The sequence below is a fragment of the Bradysia coprophila genome, unplaced genomic scaffold, assembly GCF_014529535.1.
Source record: "Bradysia coprophila strain Holo2 unplaced genomic scaffold, BU_Bcop_v1 contig_732, whole genome shotgun sequence".
Taxonomy (NCBI): domain Eukaryota; kingdom Metazoa; phylum Arthropoda; class Insecta; order Diptera; family Sciaridae; genus Bradysia; species Bradysia coprophila.
Genome location: NW_023503972.1, coordinates 3,240,305 through 3,268,212, shown reverse-complemented (window position 1 = coordinate 3,268,212; position 27,908 = coordinate 3,240,305). Strand labels below are relative to the sequence as shown.

The 27,908-nt window shown below is 36.9% G+C and overlaps 5 protein-coding genes across 7 annotated transcripts; 2 read left to right on the top strand and 3 right to left on the bottom strand.

Moving 5' to 3' along the window:
- The first annotated feature begins 561 nt into the window (after window positions 1-561).
- On the top strand, window positions 562-3,571 carry LOC119084085 (mediator of RNA polymerase II transcription subunit 31). Of its 2 annotated transcripts, XM_037193922.1 has the most exons (4): window positions 562-708; window positions 965-1,168; window positions 2,507-2,596; window positions 3,146-3,571. In XM_037193922.1, the coding sequence occupies exons 2-4, from the start codon at window positions 1,138-1,140 to the stop codon at window positions 3,481-3,483; spliced, it is 459 nt and encodes a 152-aa protein (XP_037049817.1). In that variant the 5' UTR covers window positions 562-708; window positions 965-1,137; the 3' UTR covers window positions 3,484-3,571. The 2 variants fall into 2 exon arrangements, with proteins under 2 accessions (XP_037049817.1, XP_037049818.1); XM_037193923.1 differs by lacking the exon at window positions 965-1,168 and having other exon boundaries at window positions 564-708.
- On the top strand, window positions 2,451-11,244 carry LOC119084084 (structure-specific endonuclease subunit SLX1 homolog). Of its 2 annotated transcripts, XM_037193921.1 has the most exons (5): window positions 2,451-2,455; window positions 5,234-5,426; window positions 10,392-10,443; window positions 10,513-10,707; window positions 10,775-11,244. In XM_037193921.1, exons 2-5 carry the CDS (start codon window positions 5,251-5,253, stop codon window positions 11,162-11,164), a joined length of 813 nt encoding a protein of 270 aa, XP_037049816.1. In that variant the 5' UTR covers window positions 2,451-2,455; window positions 5,234-5,250; the 3' UTR covers window positions 11,165-11,244. The 2 variants fall into 2 exon arrangements, with proteins under 2 accessions (XP_037049816.1, XP_037049815.1); XM_037193920.1 differs by lacking the exon at window positions 2,451-2,455 and having other exon boundaries at window positions 5,118-5,426.
- Window positions 3,521-5,057, bottom strand: LOC119084083 (deoxyhypusine hydroxylase). The gene is made up of 2 exons (XM_037193919.1): window positions 4,688-5,057; window positions 3,521-4,217 (listed from the first exon to the last, which is right to left on the bottom strand). Exons 1-2 carry the CDS (start codon window positions 4,965-4,967, stop codon window positions 3,601-3,603), a joined length of 897 nt encoding a protein of 298 aa, XP_037049814.1. The 5' UTR covers window positions 4,968-5,057; the 3' UTR covers window positions 3,521-3,600.
- LOC119084082 (UDP-xylose and UDP-N-acetylglucosamine transporter) lies at window positions 6,384-9,582 on the bottom strand. Its single transcript, XM_037193918.1, has 7 exons — window positions 9,389-9,582; window positions 9,220-9,319; window positions 7,544-7,760; window positions 7,341-7,472; window positions 7,194-7,272; window positions 6,988-7,097; window positions 6,384-6,925 (listed from the first exon to the last, which is right to left on the bottom strand). Exons 2-7 carry the CDS (start codon window positions 9,300-9,302, stop codon window positions 6,509-6,511), a joined length of 1,038 nt encoding a protein of 345 aa, XP_037049813.1. The 5' UTR covers window positions 9,303-9,319; window positions 9,389-9,582; the 3' UTR covers window positions 6,384-6,508.
- On the bottom strand, window positions 11,234-27,144 carry LOC119084080. Its single transcript, XM_037193915.1, has 7 exons — window positions 26,416-27,144; window positions 17,079-17,381; window positions 12,848-13,790; window positions 12,069-12,790; window positions 11,832-12,002; window positions 11,399-11,516; window positions 11,234-11,335 (listed from the first exon to the last, which is right to left on the bottom strand). The coding sequence occupies exons 2-7, from the start codon at window positions 17,353-17,355 to the stop codon at window positions 11,311-11,313; spliced, it is 2,256 nt and encodes a 751-aa protein (XP_037049810.1). The 5' UTR covers window positions 17,356-17,381; window positions 26,416-27,144; the 3' UTR covers window positions 11,234-11,310.
- Window positions 27,145-27,908: the final 764 nt, after the last annotated feature.

The window sequence follows — 27,908 nt, the reverse complement described above, 5'->3', positions numbered from 1 at the left end:
TTATAACTTGCCTTGGGGTACTTGTCTAAGTATTTACTTAACTTTCAACATGTTACGTTGAGAGCGAGAGGACCTAAGACCAGTTTATTATAACTTGCCTTGAGGTACTTGTCAAAATATCTCTTTCTCTTTCATCATAACACTCTATACTCTATCTATAGATCAAGTCCAAGTCCAAGTCCAACCGTTTAATTTTGAGTAATGTTCGGAACAACAAAAATGTTAAAATTCAGATTAAATTATAATTTTTCTGATACGACGCAAGTCTTTAATGCTCATTATTTTACATAAAAAGTATGAAAACCAATTAATCCTTTGGGTTTATTTTCAAACGCGCCTGCACATATTTTCAGGTTTTCTTCTTTGTGGATGATTTTTAACGTCTCGAATAACTTTGAAACTTGATCTGTTTATGATAACTTGACATTTATATATTGGTAGGTGTGAGATTGTCTAGGATTATAGTCTGATCGTGTGCTGGACTTTGACTTACCGATTCTATAAATTATTGGTTGAGTTCTTTCTTGCATTGTACATGTGTGCGTGCGATGTTGTGTTTAATTGTGATTTGACAGTTCGATTGACAACAAAAATATAAAATGACTGTAACATCAGTTCAGCAACAAAAAATAAAATTATAAATTAGATTTCAACCAAAACGTAGAATCTTTTCCGAGTTTTTCGTAGATATTATGAATACATTCTGTTGTGAGTAATCGAAATAATTGGTTGATGGTTATCAGACGTTTTTTTTTTATTACTTTAACCTTATTTTTAGATCGACTCTTTAGAAGCGCTTCTTTTACTCTTATCACACCCCAAAAAAAATTTTTGTTTTGTTTCTTTCAATTTTAATTTACAAAAATTGGTTTACAGAGTTTTTCCACTTTTAGTTTAATTTTCTTTAATTTTGTATTTTTGTCCCGATTAACTGATTAAATTTTTTGTACATACAATTTTCTAGTTCACAACAACTCTCCACTTCGAACATTTTTATTTTGTTTCCCTTCAACATTATCTATAAATCTTATGAATACGCACCACCCACATTACACATAAATTCAGACACTAAACTACCGACTCTACAGTTAAATTGAACCTTTTCCTTAAATTATTATTATACAAACACACAATACAATGGCTAGTAAAGTGTATGGGAAAGGTAAAAGTAAGTAAAGAATTTTGCATTTTTATTTTTTTCTTGTTTTTGTTATTTTCATCATTTTTCCTTTTTCTTTTTATTCGTATCATTTGCTCACTTCTTATCACAAAACAACTAATCGACACACATTTTGATAAACGAAAAAATCAGAACTTTTTCAGACATATGAGACGTGAGGGCTGTTGAAAAAATGCCGAGACTGTGACTAGCCGAAATTAAGTTTCGGTGGTAGTCTGCTACACACAGCTGAAATAATAATCGGGGGGAAATGCCAATTGTCGAGTGAGTTTTGTTGATCCGAGGCGAAGAAATGTGTACACGATGACGTGGCTTTTCATTGTTATCCTCGAGTTATGTAATTGTAGACTAAGTCGTTGTTTCGACGAATGTGAAGACAAAGGAAGACAAAGGGTTGATATGGTCAAACTAGTCAAACTAATAGCTTTCAAGCAAGGACGAGTATTAGGAATGAAAATTCGAAAATTTTAATTTTCGTGTGAATTTTGTTGTTTCTTGGAGAAATGTGACCTTTAAGTTTTTATCTGATTTTTGTAATCCTGGATTGTATATCTTAAGAACGATTTTCGACGGGCAAGCATGTAAAGTAACCTATCTGGAAATTGTTATTTTGACTAGTTGGATTAAAGCCTTTGCCTCGGCTTCGTCTTGAAACAACAAATTTCACACTCATCAATATAAAAAGGTTTAAATTTGCTACAGTCAAAGGCAGTCAATTTTCAGCATAAATTAGCTTCAGCTGTTTTTCAGCTGATCCATATAAACAATCACAACCGTTTATACGTCTTTTTCGGTTTTACCACTATCATGCGCGTGCGTGTAGCAGCTTCAACCGTATGAACAAGGAAAACCAGTTTTGATTGTATGTGTGGATCAGCTGAAAAACAGCTGAAGCAAATTTATGATGAAAATTGACTGTCTTTGACTGTATTGTAATTGAATTCGGTTTCAAAAAAGAGTTTCTCATTTTTTTGGGAACTAGTGCCGATAAGAACACTCCGTGTCAGCACTTGAATCGTAATGAATTTGAATTCAGAAACACTTGTACGGGAAAGTATATCATTTCGGTACTACAGTGACACACCGTTCAAGGCAAGAAACCAGGCACAAACCACTTATGAGCGGTCGTAACAACCGCACTGAACACGCTAAATTGTTTAGACTTTCGTTCCTTAAAATTGCTATTTATCAAAAAGCGTCCGGGTCACAAAATTTTCAGTTTCCACACTGCTAGAACAGCGGCTGATTTTCGGACAGCTTTTACGTCTCTCAGAAGTTACTGGCTGAACCGTTGCACATAATTAAATTCAAAATGCAATTTTTCAGTACCAGCCGAAAATGAGGAACAGCAACGATTACGATTCCAAGTCGAATTGGAGTTTGTGCAGTGTCTGGCAAATCCGAATTACCTTCACTGTAAGTATTCGACCACAAACTTCTACACACTTTTTACGCTGCTTTAATGCCAGCAACATCCGACCTTATTAGTAAGACATTGTTTGAGTAATGGAAGGTGCACCCATGGGTCTTACGGCAGCTGCTTTTCTATTAATCCAAATCAGGCTTCAGAGAGAGAGAAAGAGACAGAGAAGATAATACTGAACGGAGTGCGTGAACATGGAAGCATCAATACTTCCTCCGTAGTTACAAAATGTTTTATAGGGCGACACGCCCGATTTTCGGGAAAAAGAAATTCTTCCAAGCTGAATTGAGACATTACCTGAATGGTGATGGACAATGGTTGATACCGAGAGTTATCGAAATTAAGAGGATAAAGCAATCCTGGGATTGGTGCTCCGTTTGGTTTTGAAGCTTTCCCGAATCTTCATGAATTTTCCCAAATTTCTTTCATACCCTTGGAGGTCTAAAGGTCGAAACGTAATAATGATTCAAAGTACTTGCTGGCACTACTAATCTACTACTCCCACGACTTACCGTTTCTAACGTTTCTCTTCTCCCTTTCAGTCATCGCTCAGCGCGGCTTCTTCAAAGACTCGGCCTTCATCAACTATTTGAAATATTTACTGTACTGGAAGGAGCCGGAATACGCCCGTTATCTAAAATATCCGATGTGTTTGTATTTCTTGGATTTGCTGCAGTACGAACACTTCCGGCGCGAGATAGTCAATTCACAGTGCTGTAAATTCATCGATGATCAAGCGATATTACTGTGGCAACACTACACACGGCGACGAACGAAATTGTTCTCCATTCACAATGGGGTCATTCAGATGGAACGGGAAACGACAAGCTCCAATCAAAATGGCACCAATGGCATCGGCGGCAGTCAAAAGGTCACTTGAACGAATTTCAATGGAAATGCAGGGTTGGACCAAAGTCTTTTTTTGACTGAAATTTATTGAATAAAAATCGGAAATTTCTTATAACAAACGGTGGACGATTTGCTTTTGTCGGTACAATCATTGCAGTGCATTGGCGTATTGAAATTCTGGACTGTTTTCGTATTCACACATATCTAGAGCAACAACACAACTCTCCTTCACAACACGCTTGTCGTCGTTCAAATACTCGTTCAGTATCTGGACGCATTCCTCGCTAGCGATAGCACCCAAGGCCTCAGCACATTCATGTCGAACCATTTCGTTTTCGTTGATGTCTCGTAAACTTGCGGCCAAAAACGGAATGCTACACTCTTCCTGCAACTGGCCCAAAACGAACGCCACCTCATGCCGAAACAAAGCACTGCCACATCGCAGTCCTTCGCTCAACGCCAAAACACTTTCGTTCGTACGCAAATTGCGCAAACTGAACATGGCTCGGTAGCGATCGAACAGCTTGGCATCTTCGTTCAATAATGTTGCCTTCAGTTCGGAAATATTGTTCGTACTCGATGGTGGCGATGGATCAACGGATGCATATGGGTTATTGTCTACGACACGATCGTTATTATTGGCCAGCCAATTGATTCGGTCCAATGCGATTTCACATGTTTCCGCCACCTCGACAACCGGGTCTTTTGCAAATCGTTCCAAAATTTCTTTGACTTCAATGTTTCCAATCGCTCCTAATGCTTCAGCTAAAAGGGAATTGTTTTGGGTTAGTAATATGGACAATAAGAGAGATCTTTAGACAACAGTGAATCGTCGTACAATTGCTTTGGAGGCTAAAGTTCCGTGCAACTGTTGTGGAAATGTCAGTAAGTTATTGGAAGATTGCAGAGCAGTTACAAGGAGTCACTCTCAGAAGATGTTCAAATTTACAAGGTCTGGTGGCTTGTAAGCAAAGGCTTATGGCCTTCAAGGATTCGTCACTTGCAAAGATTAGTGGCATGTAAGGACTCAGGGCTTATAAGGATTTGGGGTTTATAAGGATTCAGGGCTTGCAAGGATTCAAGGCTTACAGACATTCGTAGCTTTCAAGGATTCCTAAGAACGCAAAAAATTCTCTGTTCTTTGTTTGACAGCTAGACGTGTCACAGGAACAAAATCCTGACAATGACAATACTAAAAGCGACAGATCATTTAAGGAGCAAATTCATTTACATACCAGCTTCATGTCGTACCATCGGCTCCTGGTTAACATCTTCCAATACGGCTATCAGACACGGTATTGCGGCAACATCCTGCATTTGACCCAGACAGTAGGCCAGTTCATGTTTCAACAGAGCTGATTCATCCCGGAAACATTCCGCTATCGATTTGATGGATTGATGTCCGCCAATATTTTTCAACGTGAAAAGGGCACGAAATCGTTCTTTTAGCGGTCGATTGGGATCGTTTAGCACGTTGCCAATTGATTGCAATTTACTGTCGTCCACTTTAACCATATTTTTCAGACTCGATTCTGTTTAGTCAACAAAAACTGCGTGCGGATTTTTTTGTGTTGAGTGAATCTTTGACATAAAACACACATAACCTCACTGCTGTAAAAATGACGGCAATGATGGCTGCGTACTTATTAATGACTGCATAATGTAAACAAATAGTGTTATGTACCCGGTTCGCGCATTTGTATCGGGGGGGACATCAATTCTAGTCGTTAGTGATGGATTGTTTAGTCTGTGAGTAATGCTATAGTCCCCTCTCATTAGAGCTTTCCTCATTTTCGCAATGGAAACCGTTCAAGGTTTTCATGGTGTGTACATGTTGTGTAGTAAAAGTGAAATTCCAAAGTATCGAAACCGGACTTACATTGGCTACACCGTAAATCCTAACCGACGAATCAATCAACACAACAAAGGTCGCAAATTCGGCGGAGCAAAGAAGACAAGCGATCGTGGACCATGGTAAGTGTTTGAAGAGTATGGTCTTGTTGTGATGTTGTTATGGAAACAAATGTATTGTGCAGCACAATTTGTGCTTCACCACTTGTCTGGCTGGTCTATGAGACATTACGATTGAAATACATCGGTCGCTGGGTGTAGTGAAGTCGGAGGTGGAAACAAACGTAATTTTCGTTGAAATATGAACATCTATTTCTTCTAGTCCTATTGCATCTACAAGAATCCAAGGCTACAGATTGTTGAATCAACTGTGGCGTGAATTTGATTTTTAATTCTTGTAATCCCACCTTTAAGAAGTCAGGTCAGTAGTGTAGGTCAGGTAGTGATGAAACATTGGAAAATCAATTGAATCGGTGTCTTGTTACCTGTGGTAAACACTGTATTTCATTTCAAAATAATGAGGATGGCGTGTGACCTGTTTAAGTTCATGTTGGTTAAGGCTGACCTGCGACCTGTTCAATTTCATGTTCACTTGAATTGAAGGTTTCACGTTCTCAGGTTCCTTTCAGGATCAAGTCAAGATCAGGTTCAGACAACTTGGAATTTTCTAAGCGTTACCTGACTTTGTCAACTCAGAAGCGATAAATTGAGAGGTCTGGTTCCACGAGCATTCAGCATTTTTCGATATGAAATCTTTCAGTGAAGACCAATTTATCTCTTGATCAGCCTACGGGGCATTGTAGGGGTTAGGTTTCCATCACAACTTTTTTTTAAGTTTCTCATGGTCGGTCGGCTCCTGAACCACTGTTCAACACAATGTAATTATTGGTGGATGGAAAAAATTGCTCATGACCATTGCCTGACGATACCAATGATATAGTTATTTGCTGGACCGACCTATTTACTTGTCTGGAACCTCTTCTTTGATTAAGATTAAATCATGGAGTGGAAGTTCTTACCTGATTGACTGTTTGAATGACTTTATAAATGATGTCGGAATTTCCCATGAAAAAGAATTAATTTGGCGAAGAAAATGTTTTAATATACAATTCGGTAATGCTGACAGCGGAGCTATGTACAGAGAAATAAAATTAAAAAAGGTTCTGCGTCCCATTGCTAACAAACGAAAAGTAAGGAGACATAATTTAGTCGACCTTCTTTCCGGCGATTAGTTTTTGTTTCGTGTCTTTCTTTGCTAACGATCTCTGAATGCTTGGTATCACCTCCGTAAATATAATAGTGCCGACGAACACTAAAATCGTTCCGATCCAATGGTAGATCGTAAACGGATTGCTGAAATAAACGATGGAAAATAGCAACGAAACGAATTTCCGTAGCGTCACCACCAGTGTGACCACTAACGATGAACATTCCGTTGTTAGCACATAAACGGAACTAATGCACATGTACTGCGTGATCACATTGCCAATGGTCCACACCCATTGGCTGGGTAATGAAAATCCAATCAATGGCAAAGCCATTGGTTCGCTAGCCGAGCTGATGAGCAAGTGTTGCCAGATATTTTGATACAGTAACAGGAATCCGGGTAGAGGAAGAAGATGCTGAAATGGAAATATTTTTTGTTGGAATCGCAGGATGAACTTTGATTACATGCAAATCAAACCGTATAGTAGAGAGCTTCTTGGGGATGTTTTCCGTGTTTCTTGTAGAGAACTTCCTGATAAATTCCCATTCGTGCCGAAACGAAGAGTGCGACTGTGAGTAATGTGATACCTGCAAGTGATTAGATACGAAATTTTGAGAAATTGAAAACGATTTTCTGTGAGGGATAGGTGTCTTAATATATGGGAATTGTGAGTGACTGCTTACCTAAGACCCACCAAAATAATACGGAAAACTGACTGGGCTCGTCACCATCTTTTACTAGATCTGGATTCGCCGTACTTTTCTATGATAGAAAATGTTACGAAAATCAGTCAAAGAATCACAACCTGAATATTATCAGGTCACACTTACCACTTCTGTACCAGAGACTATTGTGCACGTCACAATTCCCGCCGTTATCATCACCACCGACAAATATTTCGAAAATTCGTATTTCTTCTTCAAAATCAATATTCCCATTATCATGTTGGCAATGAGTGAACCCTGCAAAATTTGAAGAAAAAAAAAAACAAATTTTCAACTCCACGTTCCACAAAAAAATGAATGGACCATACCGCTCGGAATATCATGTGCAACGGCATCGGAATATTAAAGTCGAACGCATAGTTGTTGCAAACGCTCACTAGAAAGAACATCGCCACCAAGGTGGTGTAGTTTTTGAACGCAATTTTCGGCTTTGCAGTTCCACATTTGGCGGTGAATAGGAAGCCCTCGAGTGCGATGAATAGAAACTGCAAGAATGTTATTAGGTTGCCACAGCCGGGGTCGGCTCTGCGGAAAGAAGTTTGAAAAGGGATTTCATTAATACATTGGATGTAGGTTGTGGAACATCGAGTTTACTGTGTCGTGCAATAGTGGCGGTTGACACTATTTTACGGAAATTAGGGCTAAAATTCACCCAAATTTGTTAGAAACGTCACTTTTTCTTGTAAATCCCACACGTTGCGATCATGACGTCATTTATGAACGGCAAAAGCTGTAACACCATATTCTTCCTGGTTTCTACTACCTCCCACCATTCACATTTTTTTCTTTATCTACCACTCTACCCTTCGTATCACTTTCGAGATTCCAGAAAAATTATTCCCGCCGCTTCTCGACTCACCCGTTCTCTTAAATATATTTAACTTCTATTTAGGAGGAATACCTTACCACCTATGACAGATATGGTCTGACCTGAAGTCAAAAGTTATTTCAAAGTTCTCTGACTCTTCCATTTTCTTCAAAGAAAAATTAGAATTGGGAAAGAAATTTCGTATAATTCGACCCAAACGATTTTCATGCGTTGGAGTCCTTGCACCCAACCAAAATTACTTAGATTTTTTTCACTTTTTAACCGTTCTTCAGCCCACAAATACAATCCATCTATTATTACATTGAAACATATACAGTACCGGTACCGTCTGTTTAACAGACTCTGTTACGTGTCGCCTGTTACACGAGTCAATGTATTCGTGTCATGTACAAAAAGTGTGCATGGAAAAATGGCTTAAACGAAATCTCTAACAATTTAATTTTGGTTTTTATAATGAGCAAAAAACTTTCTAAGTAACACGAATTCGGCACCATTTTATTTGAGGAAAATATTAATTACAAAAGATGAAGTTGACACAGTAATTACTAGAAGTTACGTCTGCACTTAGAACCTCAAAAATGGGATATGAGGTTAAGGAGAGGTATGCATGAACCAAATTTTTATTTTTATTTGGGAAATGTCTTTTTGTGACGGTCAGCGCATAACATAACTCATTTCTGGTTAAAGGCCAGATGATCAGTATAGAAACTAAAGATTACCACCAAAATTACTAGTGTAACGGGTACGAGGCCCGAATTGATCCTATGGGCGATGGTCGATGCTCTTTTTGATTTTTAGTATGAGATAAGAGCCTTTTCATCATTCATCGCTTTTTAGTATTAGTATCCAGTCTGGCCCAGAAAAGGGTACCCTATTCTACTATTTATTGAACTGTTTTTAGGCTTTATACAGTCTCACACATCGAATATTTTAATCTAATTTCACATTATCGACAGCAAAACTTTAATGACCTAACAATAAAATCAGACAAGGTGTAATAACACGTCACAGTAGCAAAGACAAGCGTTCGCTATACCATGTAGTTTGATACGAAAAAAAAAATTGAAAGTCATTATGATTATCAACGAACATAGGTATGTCGCGTCGTAGGTTCCGAACACTTATGATAGTCGATTTTGTCCACTTGGCACTCACTTTACAAGAAATTCCATAAACACAACATTCGTACAGCATCCGACGAACACCATTAAAATTGCAGTAGCTGCTTTGTAATTCATTTTTGTCTTAAATCCTAGAAATTATTTGAAAGGAACTTTTAGTGATACGAGTCGGAATGCTTCCTTGAACAATGTATCAACTTACCTACAAATTAACTGTAATAATACTATCTACTGCAGCTGTTAATATTCACTAGTCTAACACTAATACCGTTTCACATAAATTTAATTGAAACAAACAAAAAAGACGAAAATTTAAACAATCTTCGTCTAAATGTTAACCTAAACAGGAAAAGTTTTTGTTGTTTGATATTATATTTTGGGTATAAACTAGCTCAAGGTTGCTGTCACAAGTGTCACAATCAGCTGTGTGTTACAGTAACGCAATGTGACTTAAGAAATGAGTAAAAGATGGAGCTGAGGAAGTCAAAGAAACCAATTTTTTTCGTGTTTTAGCGCTGAAACATGAAGAAGTGCTTTTGCATCGCTTGTATCTGGTGAAACAGTTGATATTTGAAAAAAATTATTGGTTTACCGAGGGATAAAACAAAAAATTCCAACAAGACTATGTTTGTGGCCAGAGAAGCGAGGGCCGCATTTTTGATTGAGGTGGAATTTCACATTTTTCAGAGAGGTGAACACAGCGTTTCCCATATTTTCAAGGTGTGATTTATTGTTTTTCTACACAAAACAAAAAACATCAATTCGCCATAACATTTTTAAAAACATAGACAAAGTGACAGTTGAAGTGAGAAAAGTTCTATTTTCTCCCCACGGGAGGGAAAGTGGTGCTCTTTTCTGGCTGGAAATGTCATTCGACCAATCGTCAACAAATAGCATCTTGATCATTGATGGGAGAAAATAAGGTAAATAACACCGCTCATACGAAAATTAATTTTTCAATTGAAGCTTCCGTTGTTCTGAAAAACGATGTTCGAATTTTCCAATAAATGATGAAAGTTATATGTAGCTGTTGGAGTTGCGGGAAATGTCAATTTTTGCCTCACGGCGGTTAGGAAATATTTTCTTAATTAGAAAACGGTATGAGGAAAATTTCCGACAGTATTTTCTACGAAACCATCCAACAGTAATTCACACAAACTATAGCAGACACATCAGGCTTTCAACTTCAATTCTGTTAATTTCCAGGGAAATGGTAATGACAATTCATGGATTCCCTAATAACATATCAGCTCTTCGGGTATAGTTTACGCTTTGTGCTCATTAGAAAAACCAGCATCATAGAATGATCGTGTACATCCACTTCCAGTTTGAATGGGCCTGGCAGCAGCCAAATGAATCAAGACGGCTGAAAGTGGTCCCCGATATTCAAAGGCGAAAACCGCGCGAGAGCCATTTCGACTATAATTTTCGTGTACTTGCTGTAATGCTTCGGATAGGACCGTGGAATCGTCTGCCACTCACGATTAGATGGTTATCGGATGATTATGCACGGACATTTCCGGTGAGTTGATTTAATTTTTCTTTTTCAATTTTTTTCGAAAACGGACGAAAATTGTTTACGCATTCAGATTGGTAGATCACCGCCAGTACATATGCCAATTTGTCACGGTCGGGTTAAAATAAAAAAGATTCCAAAACTGAGCGCGACCGATCAACTTGCCAACGATGCCACGGCAATGACCACCCTCTGTAAAATATGTTACGACTATTGTAGACCGGACAATGTTGTACGCTGCATTTCGCCGGGCTGCTGTTTTGTTGGGCATCTGATATGTTTGGCGAAATTATTTTTGGAGCCGGGCCAGTATGTTCCAATCCAAGGGACATGTCCTAGTTGTAAGAAAACTGTGTTGTGGGGTGATTTGATGCGTAAGAAAAATGGATGCTCGGATTTGGAAAAGTGTTCGGAATTCGAGAGTGAGGAGGATGGTGACAGTGACGATAATGATATTTTGTAGAATTATAGCAGGTCCATCAGGGCTCTCTTTAAGACAAAAATTTTTGTTTAAATTAAAAACGAAAGCGAAAACAATCAAAATTTCCAAATTTATTTATCTAAATGTTCGCAATTTGGTTTACATCGAGCATAACCGAAAAGGTATCTCTAAGTGGATCTGGTCGTTTGGATTCTGTAAAAGCAAAGAATTTTTTTTTGAATAATCAGCCTGCTCTTAAGTAACATATTGTTTTACCTTCTCCTCGCGACATTCAAAATCACTGCTCCTTCGCGTATATTCTTAAACAACGATATCGCCTCGCTGTGACTCATCTCTTGAACCAATGTTCCGTTGACGGCAAGAATTTGATCGCCTTGGAGAAAATGAACAATGTGACACAGTTAGTTCAATGAACTTAACAGCAAAATTACTTGCTTACTGCTAATGTTTTCAAAGTGAAAGTTAGAACGAAAAGAGCTCATTCATGATCTTCATATTAAACTCATAATTTTGACTCTACCCCATCGTTCACAATTAATCAAATTCTCAAACCCATTCCCTTGGGAACGTAAAAAATGGAAGATCATCTCTCCCTCCTAACTCGAACAAAATCTTAAATTTTTTCAAAAACTTTTTTTTTTAACAAATTCCGGAAACATGAATGGGTTGCACAATGCACACAACTCACCTGCCATTAGCGTTCCTTCATCAGCAGCTTGACCACTCGGAAATATAGTTTTCACATAAATTCCCATTTGACCTTTCGGCGAGTCCCTACCACCCACAATACTAAAGCCAAGGGACTTCATGCCGTATCCTTTTGTGTATTGCACCGTTAATTCAATGCCCTTGTTGACATCTGAAAGTTTAAATGCAACAACTGCAGTTATTTTACCACGAAAGTAGAAGAAAAAATTGTCCATACCGTCGCCAGCAGTATTGGTGTCGCTTGATGCATTGTCTTTCACTTCACCGACAATTTGATTATCAAATGTGGAAGTTGCATACGGCTCGTTTCGTTTGGCCTGGCATTTCGGGAAAATTCCCATCCCGTCGATTGTACAATTAGACGGTCGGTAAAGAGCGTACATTGAATCGTTCAGAACTCTATCACTAATTTCTTTGGAATTGAAATCATTGTTACCAGGCGCATCATCACTGAAGCTCTCGATGTGAATCGTATTTCGGTCCGATTTCTTTTTCGAATCGTCGTTGATTGCATTTGTTACACGATTGGCATACACCGGCTTGTATTCGGTGGAATGTTGGAGCGGTGTAAGCGACAAAGATTTATTCAGTGAACTTCGTCTAGACAATAATTGACCATCGTGCCTCATCTTCTTAAACCTTTGTAGTACGATTCCGTTTTCGAGTCCTGTTGGGATCTCGGAAGCGACTCGATCCCAGTTATCATCGTACGTATTTTCCACATCACCACGACTGTTGAAACCATTCGTTTTGTCTAGGTTGTGATAGGAAGATTGTGCTAGTGGTTTTGAGGACTGGCAATCATACGCTACAACTAGTTCTATGCTGCCATTGATAAACGTTTGCAGAACTTTATGAGCAGCATCAAGGGATAGACTTCCACGCAAATGATGCCCATTTACGTTGACGATTTCGTCATCGACACGCAGGCGACCGTCACTGTAAAGGTTTTAAAATTTTAGATTTCTTTCAAATAACTTTTCCTGCTGTAGTTACCTGTATGCCAGACCTTCAGGAGCCATTTCACCTATAAGATATCGCCTCTCCTTTTCGGAATGTACATTACCCCATTTGTAAACTTGCAGTTTCAACGTTATTCCGACTCGGTCATCACTACGTCTCATTGTCAACTGAATTTGTTTGAATTTCCGTTGAATCGTACCATAATCGAAGTTTTCCTCCATCAGGTCGCTGTCACGGAACGACATAGAGTGTCTCTTATCCGAGTGAAACCTGAACGGATGCTGATTCACGAAACTTATTTCGGGAACGTCGAGCTTAACATTTTCTTCGGTACATCGACTGTCGCTATCATAGCCAGATTCGTTAGAACTTAGGCAACTATTGACTCTTTGGTATGGTGCTGCATAAGTCATTCTTTGACTGGACTCATTCAATCTTTCATTCCTGTTAAATGTAGTTGTTGACCTGTCCTGCAATTCGTTGGACAGTTGTTTCGGTTTCAGTACAGATCCACCATTTTCCTCCGGCAGAACGGACAGTTTGGATCGTAGAAACGCATAGGGAAATCCTCGTTTTTGATTGCCATCACCAACCTGAGCGATATCATCACAGCTGGACGACTTAATTTGTGCATCGAACGAGGATTTCTTTTTCAAATTCAGTCCATCGGATGGATCTTCGCATTTAACGTACGAATTGAGCTGACTGGTTGAACTACTTCGATACAGCGGACTCGGATCGATTGGTTTGTTCGATTTGTGCGAACGATGGTACAGCATGCCAGTGGAACCGATGCGATGGAAAAAGGTTTTAATTGTTTTCGGTTGTGTGTTGGGCTCATCGTTGAACACAGATACGGGGCGGTTGTTTTCGATGGTGTGCGACGATTTGTTTTTGATTTTCGGTTTCGCTTTTTGGCTATTTGTTCGTTGTAGTTGTTCCAGCTTCTTACTCATGCGACGTCCCCATGTAAACACTGGAATGGAAAGGGTAGGGTGATAAGTTAAATCGGGTTGAACGGTTGAAGTTTAAAAATGTTGCTATTGAGAGGTAAGAACTAAGATTAAGTCCAAATTCATATTTTGAAGGGTAACGTTAGTTGAAGAGTCTTAATTTTCGAAAGTCAAAATCTCCGCAATTAATCGGAAAGATTTCTGGTTGCAACATTGCATTCATTAATCAATCCGAAATGTGAGATCTTGTGCAAAGTGACGGTACTTTCAGTCGTACAAAGATTTTTTTAATTTGAAGATGTTGCTGTTGTTACGTAGGCATGCATGATGGTTAGTGTATATCAGACTTAAGACATAACATGTCCATATTATGGAAGGTCACTTGCGCTATAACTTATACCATATTCAATAACGGTGAAGTGAATGTGTAATGTATACGTCTACTTTAACCATCCATTTATACATTTTCAAGCCCGTACGAGAAACAGTGGGTATATTAGGTCAGTTTGGCAGTTGGAAACATTGTGAAATAGGACCATGGAGCTAGCATGGTCACTCTCTTCCTCTACACTGAAGAGAATCGTATACGATTTAATACTCAGTTAGGCACCTTATCATGATTAACAGTGGAAGTTATCGCAGACAATATTGTAATAGGATTCTATTCGGTCTAGGGAGTGATTACTCCATGTTCACCAGAAATGACCATCTGATTACTCATACCAAACTGTTTCTTTCGAATCTGTTCTCGAACTGGAATATTAAGAAGTAAGAGTCAACTGAACTTAAAACATCATAGATATAACAGATGCGCTTGCAGATCATTTACAACATCAACCAGCAACAGGATTAATCTGTTCTTATTGCATTAAAATGTCATTTAATAACTGATCATGCTATGCAAGTCTCTTATGTCATCCGATACTAGGCGATGTGGAAAATCAGAAGAGGTTCATTCATCGTGTCACTACCCATGCATGTTTATCCATTTGGTGTCGTTGGGAAGCTGAGGCTAGTAGCAGCCAGGGAAAACTATTTTTCGGTGTTTCTGTTGCTTTTAGGTTACAGAGGAACCGTTACAATTTTGCCGAATGTCTGTGTAGGTGAATTTAAAACACAATGAGATCATATCTGTCCCGAAAGTACTCGCATTTACTTTCCAACAACACCAGAACTCCACAAACAAGTGCATTTTTTCGGTTTTTGATTGTCTCCTACTAGCATCGAGGATTTTTTTTTATAGTTTTGGCTCCTAGGGACCAATACCTTTCAAGGCACTTATCAAAAAGTCCGCTGAAACATGTGTCTGATTTCGGTTTCAAAACGCTTTCACGCTTTCAAAAGAATCACTCAAAGTTACAAATATCTAGGGATTCATACAAACGTGCAAACACGTTTGTTAGAGTTCAAACATCCCGTGCTGTTTCCCTCTAACCCGTGTATTCATAGTTTTGAAAGAATCCACTGCTCCCGACCTCTGAAATATTTTTTAAAATTCCAGGGAAATATATGGATAAGGACAGAATTGCTCACATAACCGCCCTTCTGTCGAGATATACACTAATTTCCGATTCGGTCCAATCTATATATAAAAATCGCCCAATATGGCAAGGATGGGTCCCTAAACTTTTTAAACTCTCCCTATACGAACATACCAGATGACCATTAACTAAAATACTTGGTGAGTACTTTAACATCATACTGAATTCACGGTAAATTACAGTAAATAAGCGATCCATAGAGCACAATTGGATGCAAGGTGTAGGTGCACAGTTTTTCAGAAGCACCATTGTGTAGGTTCTTCAAGACTTTTGTGGAAAAATGTTTGCAATTAAAAGGTATTCGTACCAAGCCATAATGTATACATTTATCGTGCGGGGTCTCCCTACGTCGCTCGTTTATAATTCTTTTTTTAGTTCGTCTCGATCACTTGATTCGATTTTAATGAAAAATTTTCCTTTTTTGTTTGTAATTAAAAAATCCAAACGAAACAAAAACTTAATTCCGCAAACCAGTACAGTCATCGAGTTTTTTGTTTTGCGCCATAATTATGATTTAACAAAAATTAAGGTTTTTTTAATGAACAAAACAAGACATAAGATATGCCTACAAAAGTGTTACCGAAAAAGTCGAAAAAGCAATAACAACAAAAGTGAGTCAACAGTTTGAGCTAACTGTGGCCCTTTGATTTATCACTAAAATGCTTCACATATCCACCACCCACCCAGAACGTATAATATTTGTAGCAAATAAAATGGATGTAAAGCCGACTTAGGCGTTCCACATTGGATTATGCATTCCGGTTTCAGTTTTTACACAAATTCAAATATAGTAAACGAACACGACAATTTTTCTCCGATGGACAAAAATGAATCGATAAATTTATTGACTTCTAACAAGACAAAATCAAGGTTAAGCCAATTCGTTTTTTTTTCTGCGCTCGTTGTCGCCGTGTCATGCAAATTTTATTTGAAAGATCAACTATAACAGTTTTTAGGTATACATTACCACGGAATAACAAAAGTGTCGATTACGCGAGCAGATAATCATATTCAATTCCCACACGTCGTCACACACAAAAATGCGATCAATTGATTTTGAACGACATAAAATAATCCGAGGGAACGGTAGCTTCATTTAGAGAATGAATTGTAAATTAATTGATTTTATGGCGAGTGGTAACGTGAATGCTCTTGTAAATCGTTGCTAAGATTGCCATATTTAATAACTCTGATAAATTCGTAATGTGGGAAATGTTTTGGGAACAACAAATGAATAAATTTAACTTTGCTACGGTTATCTCAGACGCACAATTTTTCGTTCAGGTTTGGTAAGACAATGTTTGCTAAATATAGACTCAGGTTACAAAGAATTTACCCCACACAATTCTTGGTAATCTCAGGCTGAGAGTCTCGGTAAAAGAATTGTTGCGATTCTTTTTAACTTTTCCAACAATTATTTATAAAGCATCGACGTCGTCGGCTAGCAGAAAAATATTGGCGGCTAAAGACAACTTTAAAGGTTAGACAACGTTAGACATGAGATGGGGTTAAGGGACTGTCCATAATCGACGTACACCTTTCGGTGACAAAAATATGAGAAGAGCACTAAGTCGAAAGCCGCATGTCAACAAATGTAGTAAAAGATTTTAAACTGCAACGGTTTTCAACGTATGTTCTCACATTTGCGCGATAGCTTCCTAAGCTGCAACTTTTCCCAAGTTCTCCCATTGATTAAAAGAATGCAATCAAACAAACATCTACTGTACGACCCACCTACCGCTCAAATTGCCCTCTATCATTTCCACTCACCATTTTTATCCATCGGATGTTCTCCACCGCCAATTTTCTTCTTTTGCTGACTCCTATCCTCATTTTTTGCCACTTTCTCGTTCGATCGGTCAGCCTCTATGGTGCCTGTTTCCGATGATGTGTTACGGTTATTTGCATCAACATTTGAATTTCCATTAATTAATTCGTTATCGTCTTCATCGTTATATTCGTGTGCCGTTATTATCGCACCATTTTTCGCTGCATGTGACACGGACACATGCTGATTATGAGTTGCTTTCCCTTTGAACAGTCTCATAATTTCAATTACAAGTCGTCAGTCATCTAAACAGAAATTGAATTGAGGCGTTCATTAGATCATTACAATGATAATAATTTCTGTGCTAAAAAGATTAAATTTAAATGGGGAGATGCATTATGTAAGAGTACGACTTCAATTTTAAAATATTTTTGTGTGGTACGTATACAAAAGTTTATTTATTTCTGGTTAAAATACAATGTTTTGCTTAATTTTATGCAAAGTAATGGTATATGGTACGGTATTATATACGTTCGTACATACCCCGCAGCAATATTGCTAAAATGAATAAATAAATAAATTTATTGTTTGTATTAAAATATAAGATTTTAGTATGGTCCGCGAACAGGTTGATTTTTGAAACGATAGGTTTGAGAAGCCTTTCGTTTTTCATTTTATAATTTTTACTGTACTCTGGATATGTACGTCTTTTTCGAACTAGTGCGGTAAAGTGATTTTTTTTTTCGATTGCGATTAAAAAAAATTTTACAAAAGTTAGGAACAACGTCTTTCCTAAACGACGTTGGAAGTACACGACGGACGAAGTCGCGATATTTCAACACTAGTTAGGAAAAATACCTTCATACGATTCTTGTTACATAATAGTATGTTGTGTTACAAGTATTGTAATGTTGATTTTTTCAGCACTAGACCCAAGTTAAAAAAAAATTGGGTCTTGTGCTGAAAAAATCTTATTACAATACGTGTAACACATCACATCATGCTTTGTGCCAACCGAGAATTGAAATAGACAAGAGAACAAAAAATCATAATTTTCATTGTAAACAATCACTCTTCAAATTTGATCGATCACATTGCTTTGCATTTTCTGAAACGAATGCAGTAACAACTCATACAAATTCCATATCAACACTGCTTTGAGTGTTGTAATATCACATCAAACGGGTGCTGAAATAAGTCACTTTACAACACTAAAATGAGTGCTGAAAAGAGTCGTATTTCAATTCTCGGTGGCACAAACTATTTTGATTCGAAATTCGCCTCCGGCTCGTCCTGGAAACATCTCATTCGCTAAAAAAAGCCCCTTAGCATGAGTTAGGAAAAATAGTTCGAAGTTTCGGTACCCACAACGAGCCGTAGTCATGTAATTCACAATGTTCATGTATTTTGAGCACTGGTTGTATTTGCAGAGTACTTTCAAAAATTAATCGAAACATTTATTTGCTTTTGTTGGTTATCGACATATCGTTAAAAAGTTAATACGAAGGGAAATCAGTGCAATTAAAACCAGGTCCGGATTTGATGCATATGGCAACTTCCCCGGCACAATACAAGGCGTAGAAAAAGTAGAAAATTAAAGAAAAAGTGGAATAGATCGGAAAAATCTGGTTAAAAATTGAATAGTATTTTTGTGGGCCTCGTTGCCCAGGGTTCATTTTTGTAGGGCACTGTAAGGTTTATTGTTGAGGGTCCTGACTAAAATCTGAAAAGTCGTACCTATTCCTCTTAAAAATATTCAGTCGTTTAAAAAATGATAAATGGGAGAATTTGTGCAGAAAATGTGCAATTTCTTCTTCAACCGTTTGTGTAATATCTTCGTTTTAATTTTTGATTTTTCATATTTTACTAAAACCTAAAAGCATAACTAGGCATCGACGCTCATAAACAGCGAATATATTATTGTATTAAATCCGTAAGAAAGCAACACTTTCACTAATAAAATTCAGAATATGTTATGAGACTTGCTATAAAAAAGGTACACGATTTTATGCGATTTGATTGCTTTTAATATTTGCGCGATTATTATTGAGAAATTATTCGATTTGTAAACATTGTTAGTGGTATGGTATGATATGCCGTTATGAGCAAACATATAAAATACTGGATATACAATGAAAGTACATCTATCTCAGAGGTATTAGGCCGTGAGTGACATAAGAAATTAAGAGCTTTCGTCGAGAATGCGCACGCCAATAGATTGCTCTTTTGTAATTTTGATTAGAAACTGGAATATTGTCGAAGTCAATGTCCGATCAATGAAAGGTTAATCTGGTTAACGATGATGAGAAACTTTTGCGAATTTCATCGAAAACACTCTAACCATCAACACGATCACAATTTATTACAATCGTCCAGTTGAAAACAGATAAGAGAAACATTCAACAGAATCGTTAACGAAAGATTGATGAGCCAGAATCGAATGGACGGTGAACGATGGAAATCGAACTGTTGTGTACAAAAATGTTAAAAGATTTTGACCTTTGAAATGGTTTGATGCTGTTTACCTTCACAACTAGCCATACATTATTTCGGTTGACAGAGTTCTTCACTTCATCTATCTTCGTGTTTCCATTTTAAAATCAGTTAATTTCTCAAACCTTTACCGTGAATAATTTCATGTGACGGAAAGAACATGTAAGAATGTCCTTTGTTTTGAATTCAACTTACTATATTGAAGTCAGGGCTGGATTGGTTGCCAATTGGTTCTATGATAGAAAAAGATCATATCGTATCCACACTGGTACCAACTCTGTTACTTCTTTTGAAATAGAAGGGAGAAGGGTTGAAGTAGAGATTGATACCAAATCTTTTACTTCATTAGTTTAATAAGCAAACATCTGGCCACATAAAAACATATTTGTCAGAGCTATTCACTGTACAGTCGATGAAAGATTAGTTAGCCGTTTGTGAAAGGTTCACTCATCTATTCATAACAGAAGTTGTCTTCACAATGCAAGAGAATAGTTATTTGTTCACCTTAGCTGAAATGTCGGAAGCCTCCGTTCTGTTGACCTTAGTAAAAAAGTAAGAAATTTCATACTCAAAGTGACAGTTTACGTGAGAAAAGTTCTATTTTCTCCCCACGAGAGAGAAAGTTCTGTACTATTCTCACTAGATATGTCATATTGTCATTCGACCATTCGTTGGCGAAACGCAATTTTCTCATGGCATATTGAAGGAAGAAAATAAGGTAAATAACGCACTTCTGAAAAATAAGGTTAATCACACCGCACATACGAAATTGTTTAAGAAAGTTGAGTATTCAGGCCCGATTAAGCAATGCACTACGCAAAAATATTAATTTTTGCGCCCACTATTCAAAAAATATTTAATTTAGTGGTCACTCAGCCTATTCGACCGCAGAGCCAGAGTTTTTTTTGTACTATAAAAAATTGTTATCAGGCCTGTTCGGTGCGGACCTGTTTATAAGTTTCTGTTTGGAAATGTACACTGACCGACCAGAGATATGCATTCCATATTATGATCTGGTATTATTAAGACATACCACCATCAACAATGTTCATACCTGCATTCTCTAACGAACGAATTTCTTATCGTTTCGTTAATTTATAACAAGAAAAAATTGCTTCCAAAGTTGGCTTTTTTATAAATATATATTTTTCGTTATAAATGGCATAGTAATTGGAGCATTAAAAATCTAATTTTTTTTATTGAATTGTGTTGAAGGCAAACATATTTTGTAAATAGAAGAAAAAAAAAAGAAATTTCGTTTAACATGGCTATTATAATCCATTTATTATTTTAGTAATTCATCATGTGTATCGATCATCAAAACGAATATCATAAAAATAAAAATGTTTTTAAATAATATTTAACCAGTCATTTGCGATGAATGGTAGAAGAAAAAAACATATTTAAAATTATCGAAACACATTGTTGTTTGTAGTGATGAATAGAAAATATGATGAGTGGTGTGTACGTACGCATACAGCACAATTTCAAAAGATAGAAAATCATGAATGTTTAGTCGAGTGCATTGATTTCCAAACTGACCGATTGTTCGAGTGGAGATTTTGAAGAAATTTGTTAACTTTTACGAAGCTCCCCAGGGCGTAAAAACATTATCTTGATTTACGTGAAGTTCGGTGAATTGTTGCGAATTATCGTGAATTATCGCCAGTTCTCGTTAATTGTCGCAAATCTTTAATAATTGTCGCAAATTTTCGTGGATTGTCGCGAATTTTCGAATAATTTAGCTATTTTCTTAAAACATTTTCACGAATGCCCTGGTCACTCAGTATCTTTTTCAAATATTCTTTTTGAGGGATTCTTTTGAAAAACAGAAACTTGAAATCGGACGCATTTTCCATTGGACTTTTTTTATATGTGCCTAGATTGGTATTGGTCCCTAGAACCTAAAACCACTTTCAAAAAATTCTTCGAAGCTTATATGGCTGATGGGAGATGATCGAAAACTGAAAACATAGACTTTTCTTACAGAAATTTCTCCAAGTACACGAGCCGTACAGGGTCGTGTGGGATGTCATTAGAAAGGTAATTGCATGTACTTTCGGGGCAAATAGTTTTGGGTTTAAAATTCATTCACACTGAGATATGTGCAGTTAAAGTTTTCAACCGAAAAAAGACTGAAAACTCACACTTTTCATACAGAAATTTCTCGAGATACACGAAACGTTCATGGTCGTGTGGTGTGTCATATGAAAAGTAATTGCATGTACTTTCAGAACAAGTAGAGCTTACGGAAGTTTGGTAGCATCTTCGATGCAATATAAGCACTTAAACATTTCAACTTCACATCATTCATCGTAGATGCTACCAAAGTTCCGTAAGCTCTACTTCCCCCGAAAGTACATGCAATTACCTTTCTAATAACACCCCATACGACCCTGTACGACTCGTGTAACTGGAGAAATTTTTGTAAGAAAAGTCCATGTTTTCGATTTTTGATCACCTCACACTAGCCACACAAGCTTCGAATTTTTTTTTTTTTTTTGAAAGTGGTTTTGGCTCCTGGGGTAGAATACCTTATTGGGCAAAAATAAAAAAGTCCAATGGAAAATGCGTCCGATTTCAAGATTCTGTTTTTCAAAAGAATCCCTCTTTGTCTTTTGTCTATAAAATACGACTCGAAGCACTTCATTTGAACTAAGTGTTCGCGGACTGAAAGAGGTCCAGAAGGCATTAGTGCTAGCTTTGAGATAATACTCAACCGTTTCTAATTTTTGTTGACTAAAATACCTTACTTTCTGCAGTCACATACTCCAGTTGCAGTTTTCCTCTTCTGCATGCACTAATTGGTCATGTTGGGCGATCGAACGGAGCTCGATAGGCCGCTAGCTTTTTTACATGCATTTCGGACCGAATTAATTTTGGCTGAAGCTTCAGATATCATCCAATAGGCCTTCAAGTAGCCACTTCAGCTCTGTATCTTCAGAAGAAGTCTTTTCTGGCAAGAGTCATTTTCATAAATAGTAGTAAGAAGTCGAAAAGTAGAGTTTTCATGTGAATAATATTGATCCGAGGCGATACCGAGGTCAATATACACAAGAAAGTGCGTGGTTTCGCTTTAGTTCTGGGACAAGACTTTTAAATGCTTAAAGTTGAAGAGACAAAAAATTATAAATAGTCGATAGACTCTTCACTAAACTAATCTTTTATTTAACTTACACATTCCTAAGAAATTGGGATTCTTATCTGCTGTGGCTCTAATCAAATATCTATAAAAATAAATTACTTGATCAAACGATTTTCTCAATTCCCTCAATCGTATTCAATCATTGTTCCGACATAACATTATCACTTCCGACATAACAACAAAAAGTCTCGTCGAAAAAATATTGGTGTCTTTGTTGTTGAAGCTCAAAGAAATGTGAACCTGATAACAATAAAAAAAAACTGGACTATCGTCTTCAATATTGAATTGTGTGACACAAAATGTACAAATTATTGTAGTGAAATTCGTGTCGCTCTTTGTATGTCGAACAAAAAGTGATGTAAATTTCAATTTCGTAGAGAAATGAACCGAACTCGTCAATAGGCAAACGTTACACAATTTGGAGACTTTTACAATAACAATGAAACGAAGGTAAGTTGAGGATGGGTCATACAATGAACGAACAGTTTCACAGTCCGATGCTGTTACGATGCTTTTCCATCATTTTGATAGAGTTTGATGATTTCTTGAACGTTGAAGCATAACACAAAGAAAATAATTTCCTTTCCTCATAAGACTTTCACAAACGGAAAGCGTATCATCTTCAGATCTACTTCGTCTTATTAATGTATCGCCTATCGCCTACATAGTATGTCCTACTGTTTGACATGAGTGTTAATTAGTTTAATATTTATTTATGTATCTGTTGTGGACAGTATATATTAGATTTCGCGAGTTGCAGCCCGAACGAAGTGAGTACTATACTTTACTGTATTTTTACTGGTCATATCTGCAGAGTCACTAGCGCCGTTAGGTTTTTTTTTAATGTTGCCAATTTAATTCGAATTGCTAAATAGTTTACGTCGATGCTAAATATTCATTTCTACTGGTGGTTTATCATTAACTGCCTTATGAAAACATTTTATGGCAGAATCTGACATGCCAAATTACGAAGCCCATCAAAGCAAAGCAAATTTACGAATTTATTTTTTCATAACTTAGAATAATTTGACGATTATTCAACTTGTTGCAATAGAAGTGTTGAAAGTATTTGACTTTTCTTGAATAGCCTTGTTCGTACGCAGTCATCTACATCGCGAATTAGTTTTATGTGACGTTAACTTTCTGTACAATAAAAAAAACCGTTGGTGCAATGTTGCGTGTGCAATGGTCGTCGTTTTATATTCCTTGCACAGAAAATAGCTAGACTATCAAACAGGGCCTATTTTCAGAAAACGTGTTCCTACAGTTTTCCAAATTTCTCCTAAGTTTTCCCAGAAATATTTTCGGAAAAGCGTGGAACGATTTTTAGAAAATGACGACATCTGTAAGAAGATGTTTTCTGGAAATAGTCCCTGCTAACAAGAATTTTGCGCTTTTAGATCAACTAAAGTATTCTGTTCTTGAAAATGTACTGTAGCGAGTAAATCTAGAAAACCTTTGCAAGAGCAACTAGAATCTGAGAATTTAACCTGTGCTCATCTCTACTACATATCAGTACAGCCCAATCGAAAATCAGTAAACATTGCAGAAACATTTACGAAAATAAATGGGAAGTCTCGCCGTTCCGTTTTAAAACTGCTAATTTTCATAAATGATACCAAATTACAACTTTTTATAAAAGGAAGTTTCTAATTTCAACGAAAAAGAATTAGTTGTCGGCTTTGTGAAGTGCTGGATCATCAATCACCAGTTTTTTATTTTATTTATTTAACTCGTCTGGTCAAATCGATAAACGTCTGCTTTTCATTTCGTTAAATGTTATTGTAATGGCAACTAATATAATTCGTTCTCATGTGTATCATGTGTAGCCATACGAAATAGACGGTTCGAATGGTTAAAATATTTCAATTTAATTCCAAGAATTACACACAGATCTCGTTGAATATGAGGAATGTACTCGCAACCTGAATAAATACAAGATTCTTATGTTCCAGATATATTTATGTGCCGCTGCTTCACCTCGTCTTCTTGTTTGTATTTATTTTTTTCGAATTCCTAGTCAGTGAATCGCAGTTACAACAAAAAAATTGCAGAGTTGATTATGTTTTCTCTCGATTTATGTCCCTGTTAGTTTTTTGATTGATTGAAAATGCTGTGCAGGAATTCTATTTTGCGCGTTGCACTACCAAGAAATCGCTTTTCGTCAATAACAGTGGTGTTAAAGAGGTCTCAATGAGTAAAATATACAATCTACTGGTTTAAAGACTGATATTTTGACTTGTGTGGTTGCATCGCTCGCCGTCGGCTCGAGCTTCAGGCGCCACACCCATCAAAATAAAAATCTCAAAATCAGTACGTAATTTACTGTTACACCGAGGTTGTTTTGGTTGTTTTGGTTGTTTTGGCTCCAGGTAATCTACAATTGCTGCGACAGCTGCATTTTTTGTATGCGGTGCTACAGCTGTGGCAGCTATTGTAGATACATGTACAAAGGATTTATAAGTTCGTTGTAACATTTTCCGGATCCATCAAAGATTTTCAGGGAATGCTACATTTTAGTGTGATTATTGAACTCGGCCTCGACTCGAATAAATAAGATTCATACGACAACTGAAATATTTCTTAATTTTTATCCGCAATAATGTAATAGCAGGCTGTATTGGATGCTGTGAGAGTAAATCATTACATAAGATAACATACTCGAGGGAGTGTCCGAATTAATGAACTAGCAGCATCCATCCAATGTATTCTGTTTTACTGCCGACCATATGCGAAACTTAAATATCACATAAAAATTCACGAAAAAAGGAGAGAAAATTTTCCACATGTACATGACACAAACCCATGGAGTGGCTACTATTCTTAACAAAAATTACTCTATTTATCCAGAACCATGGAAACGGGCCTGATTCAGGACAATCAGGGGAAAACATTAACTATCGCTTTTTTATTCTCATTCGATAGAAGATAATAAACCTCGTCCAATGCTTGGGTTGACGGCAATGTTCCGAGCACAGAAGATGAATTTCCACGTTGAATGTCTATGGATAGTCTCTGCCTAAGGAAAAGCGTAGCTCTCTTCTCGTTAGTGACATTCGAGATTATATAATTGCTAAGGCCTATAATTGCTAAGTAATCAGGCAGGCAGTAAATCATACGGTCGAAAAATAATTTTCATTATCATAACCAGCTGGTCAACATTGGAACAACGTTTGCTTGATTCTGTGTTTATCAAAGTGTTCCCCTTAAATATATGTATTACTGGTACTATCCGAATAATTAAGATCGACCTAACAATGAAAATTTAACTATTTAATAGTGTGCAGCAGAAAAGAGACCAGCTGATGCTAGTGGTATGAGAATTACTTTAGAAGGACTGTGATTTTCACAGTCAAATGATATCAAGACAGTTGGCGATACTATCGAATATTGAGATATAATATTCCGAAGCTGCTTAGCCCTTAAATCAATCTAAGACTAAGAATTAATCAAACCATACTATTCCAACACCATTAATAACCCTATCTATCGTACTTTGTATCTTCAACCAAACACGATAATTTATACATTCTCCGAGTCGATGTCAATTAGAAAGGACGTTACAATTTATATTATTGAAGTGAGTGAACGTGATTGATTGCGACCACTTCTATGTTATTATAATAATCAAACAAGAATTCAAGAATTCGTTCGATCATTTTACCTGTTTTATTTAACTTTTAATAATTTTATTAGCTCACCTTGTTAGAAAATTATTGGATTCGATAAAGTTCACATCATTTATTGGTCGTGTTGTAACCGTATGTATAGTCAAGTCACCAAAGTCGTATGGAATACATCACACAGATTATTAAGCCTTCAATAGCCAAGCTGCTAATGACCTGTGAAAACTAGTTATTCGGCTGCTGTTCTTTTTTAACTCTTCTAAAATTCCTTCGACAATACATTAACGTATATCATCTCACAACATTGTCATTTTAGCAATTTTTTTGTTCGATTAATGATGGTTTTTCGAGGTATAATCAACTTGTAAACCACAAAAATTCTTTTTCTTTCTTTAATTCAATCCATCCAACTATTAAACGCTGGTTCATAAATTCCAGCAACAACGAAAAAGTATTATTATTGTCTTATTGTTGTTATGCTGTGGCTGTTTATTTATTTTGTTGTTACTCTACGTGCTGCACAATGAGAGCTTATTTATCGAGCACTGAACTACCATAATATTTTCGTCCGACAAAAAACATAAACAATATATGCGCGAAGTGTTCAACAGGTGAACGCGAAGAGTGTTACCAGTAGAACGGTCTTACGTTGATGGAACGCGATCGACAACTGAATGTACGAGAGCGAATTAATGGAAATCAAAACACGTAAGTTGGCTGATACTATTTTGTGGTTAATACAAACATTTGTACTTTGCTGACCGAAAAATAAAAAATGTAATCGAGCAATGTGTGTAGGAATGAACTGAGAGTATTGAGAGTATGTAACCATGAAAGTATATGTATGTTCAAAGTACCAACGTTGCGCTTTTCGTGAAATTGATGAGGCTAATAATGTATTGTGCGGTGGCAGCTAAAAATTGAATATGGTTCAAGTATGGCAATTGTACTTGGATCGACGTGCCCTCTGTAAACATTCTAGTCAGATTGTTTGTCGAGTCAAGAACATTTTTTAGTTCAATTAAGTTGATGAGACATACGTTTGTATTAGCCGATATGATGATGATGCAAGAACTTCTTGCCAAGAACTGCAAAATGTAAGAACGAATCGTATTTTCTTTTCATGTTACCTGCGTCGAAAATCGTACTTCTCAGGCATTTCTTTCGACGCTCTTAGCATATAAAATCAATTACAAAACGCGGGATAAAAATGTAAAGTCTAGTTTTCGTGTGTTGATTGACCTCGCCTGGGAACAACAACTCTTTATCTCTAGTCATGTAAATCGCTATTATTCTTTAACATTATTTGGACTGTAGCCAATGGCTACTAGCCATAGAAACAATGTGAAATATCTGTATCAATCTGGATGAATCCTTTCTTAAAAAGAGTGGAATTAAATTCACGAGTTTAAGTTCGAAGATGGGCTATGTGGGATTGAGGATCTCAAAACTTGGCAATCGAGGCAATCGGATCAGAATACTTTAATGAAATTTTGTTCTTTCAGCTATTTACCAAACATTCAAAGATAATTGTAACCCCTCTGTAGTTCTGTATACTTAAGTATGGT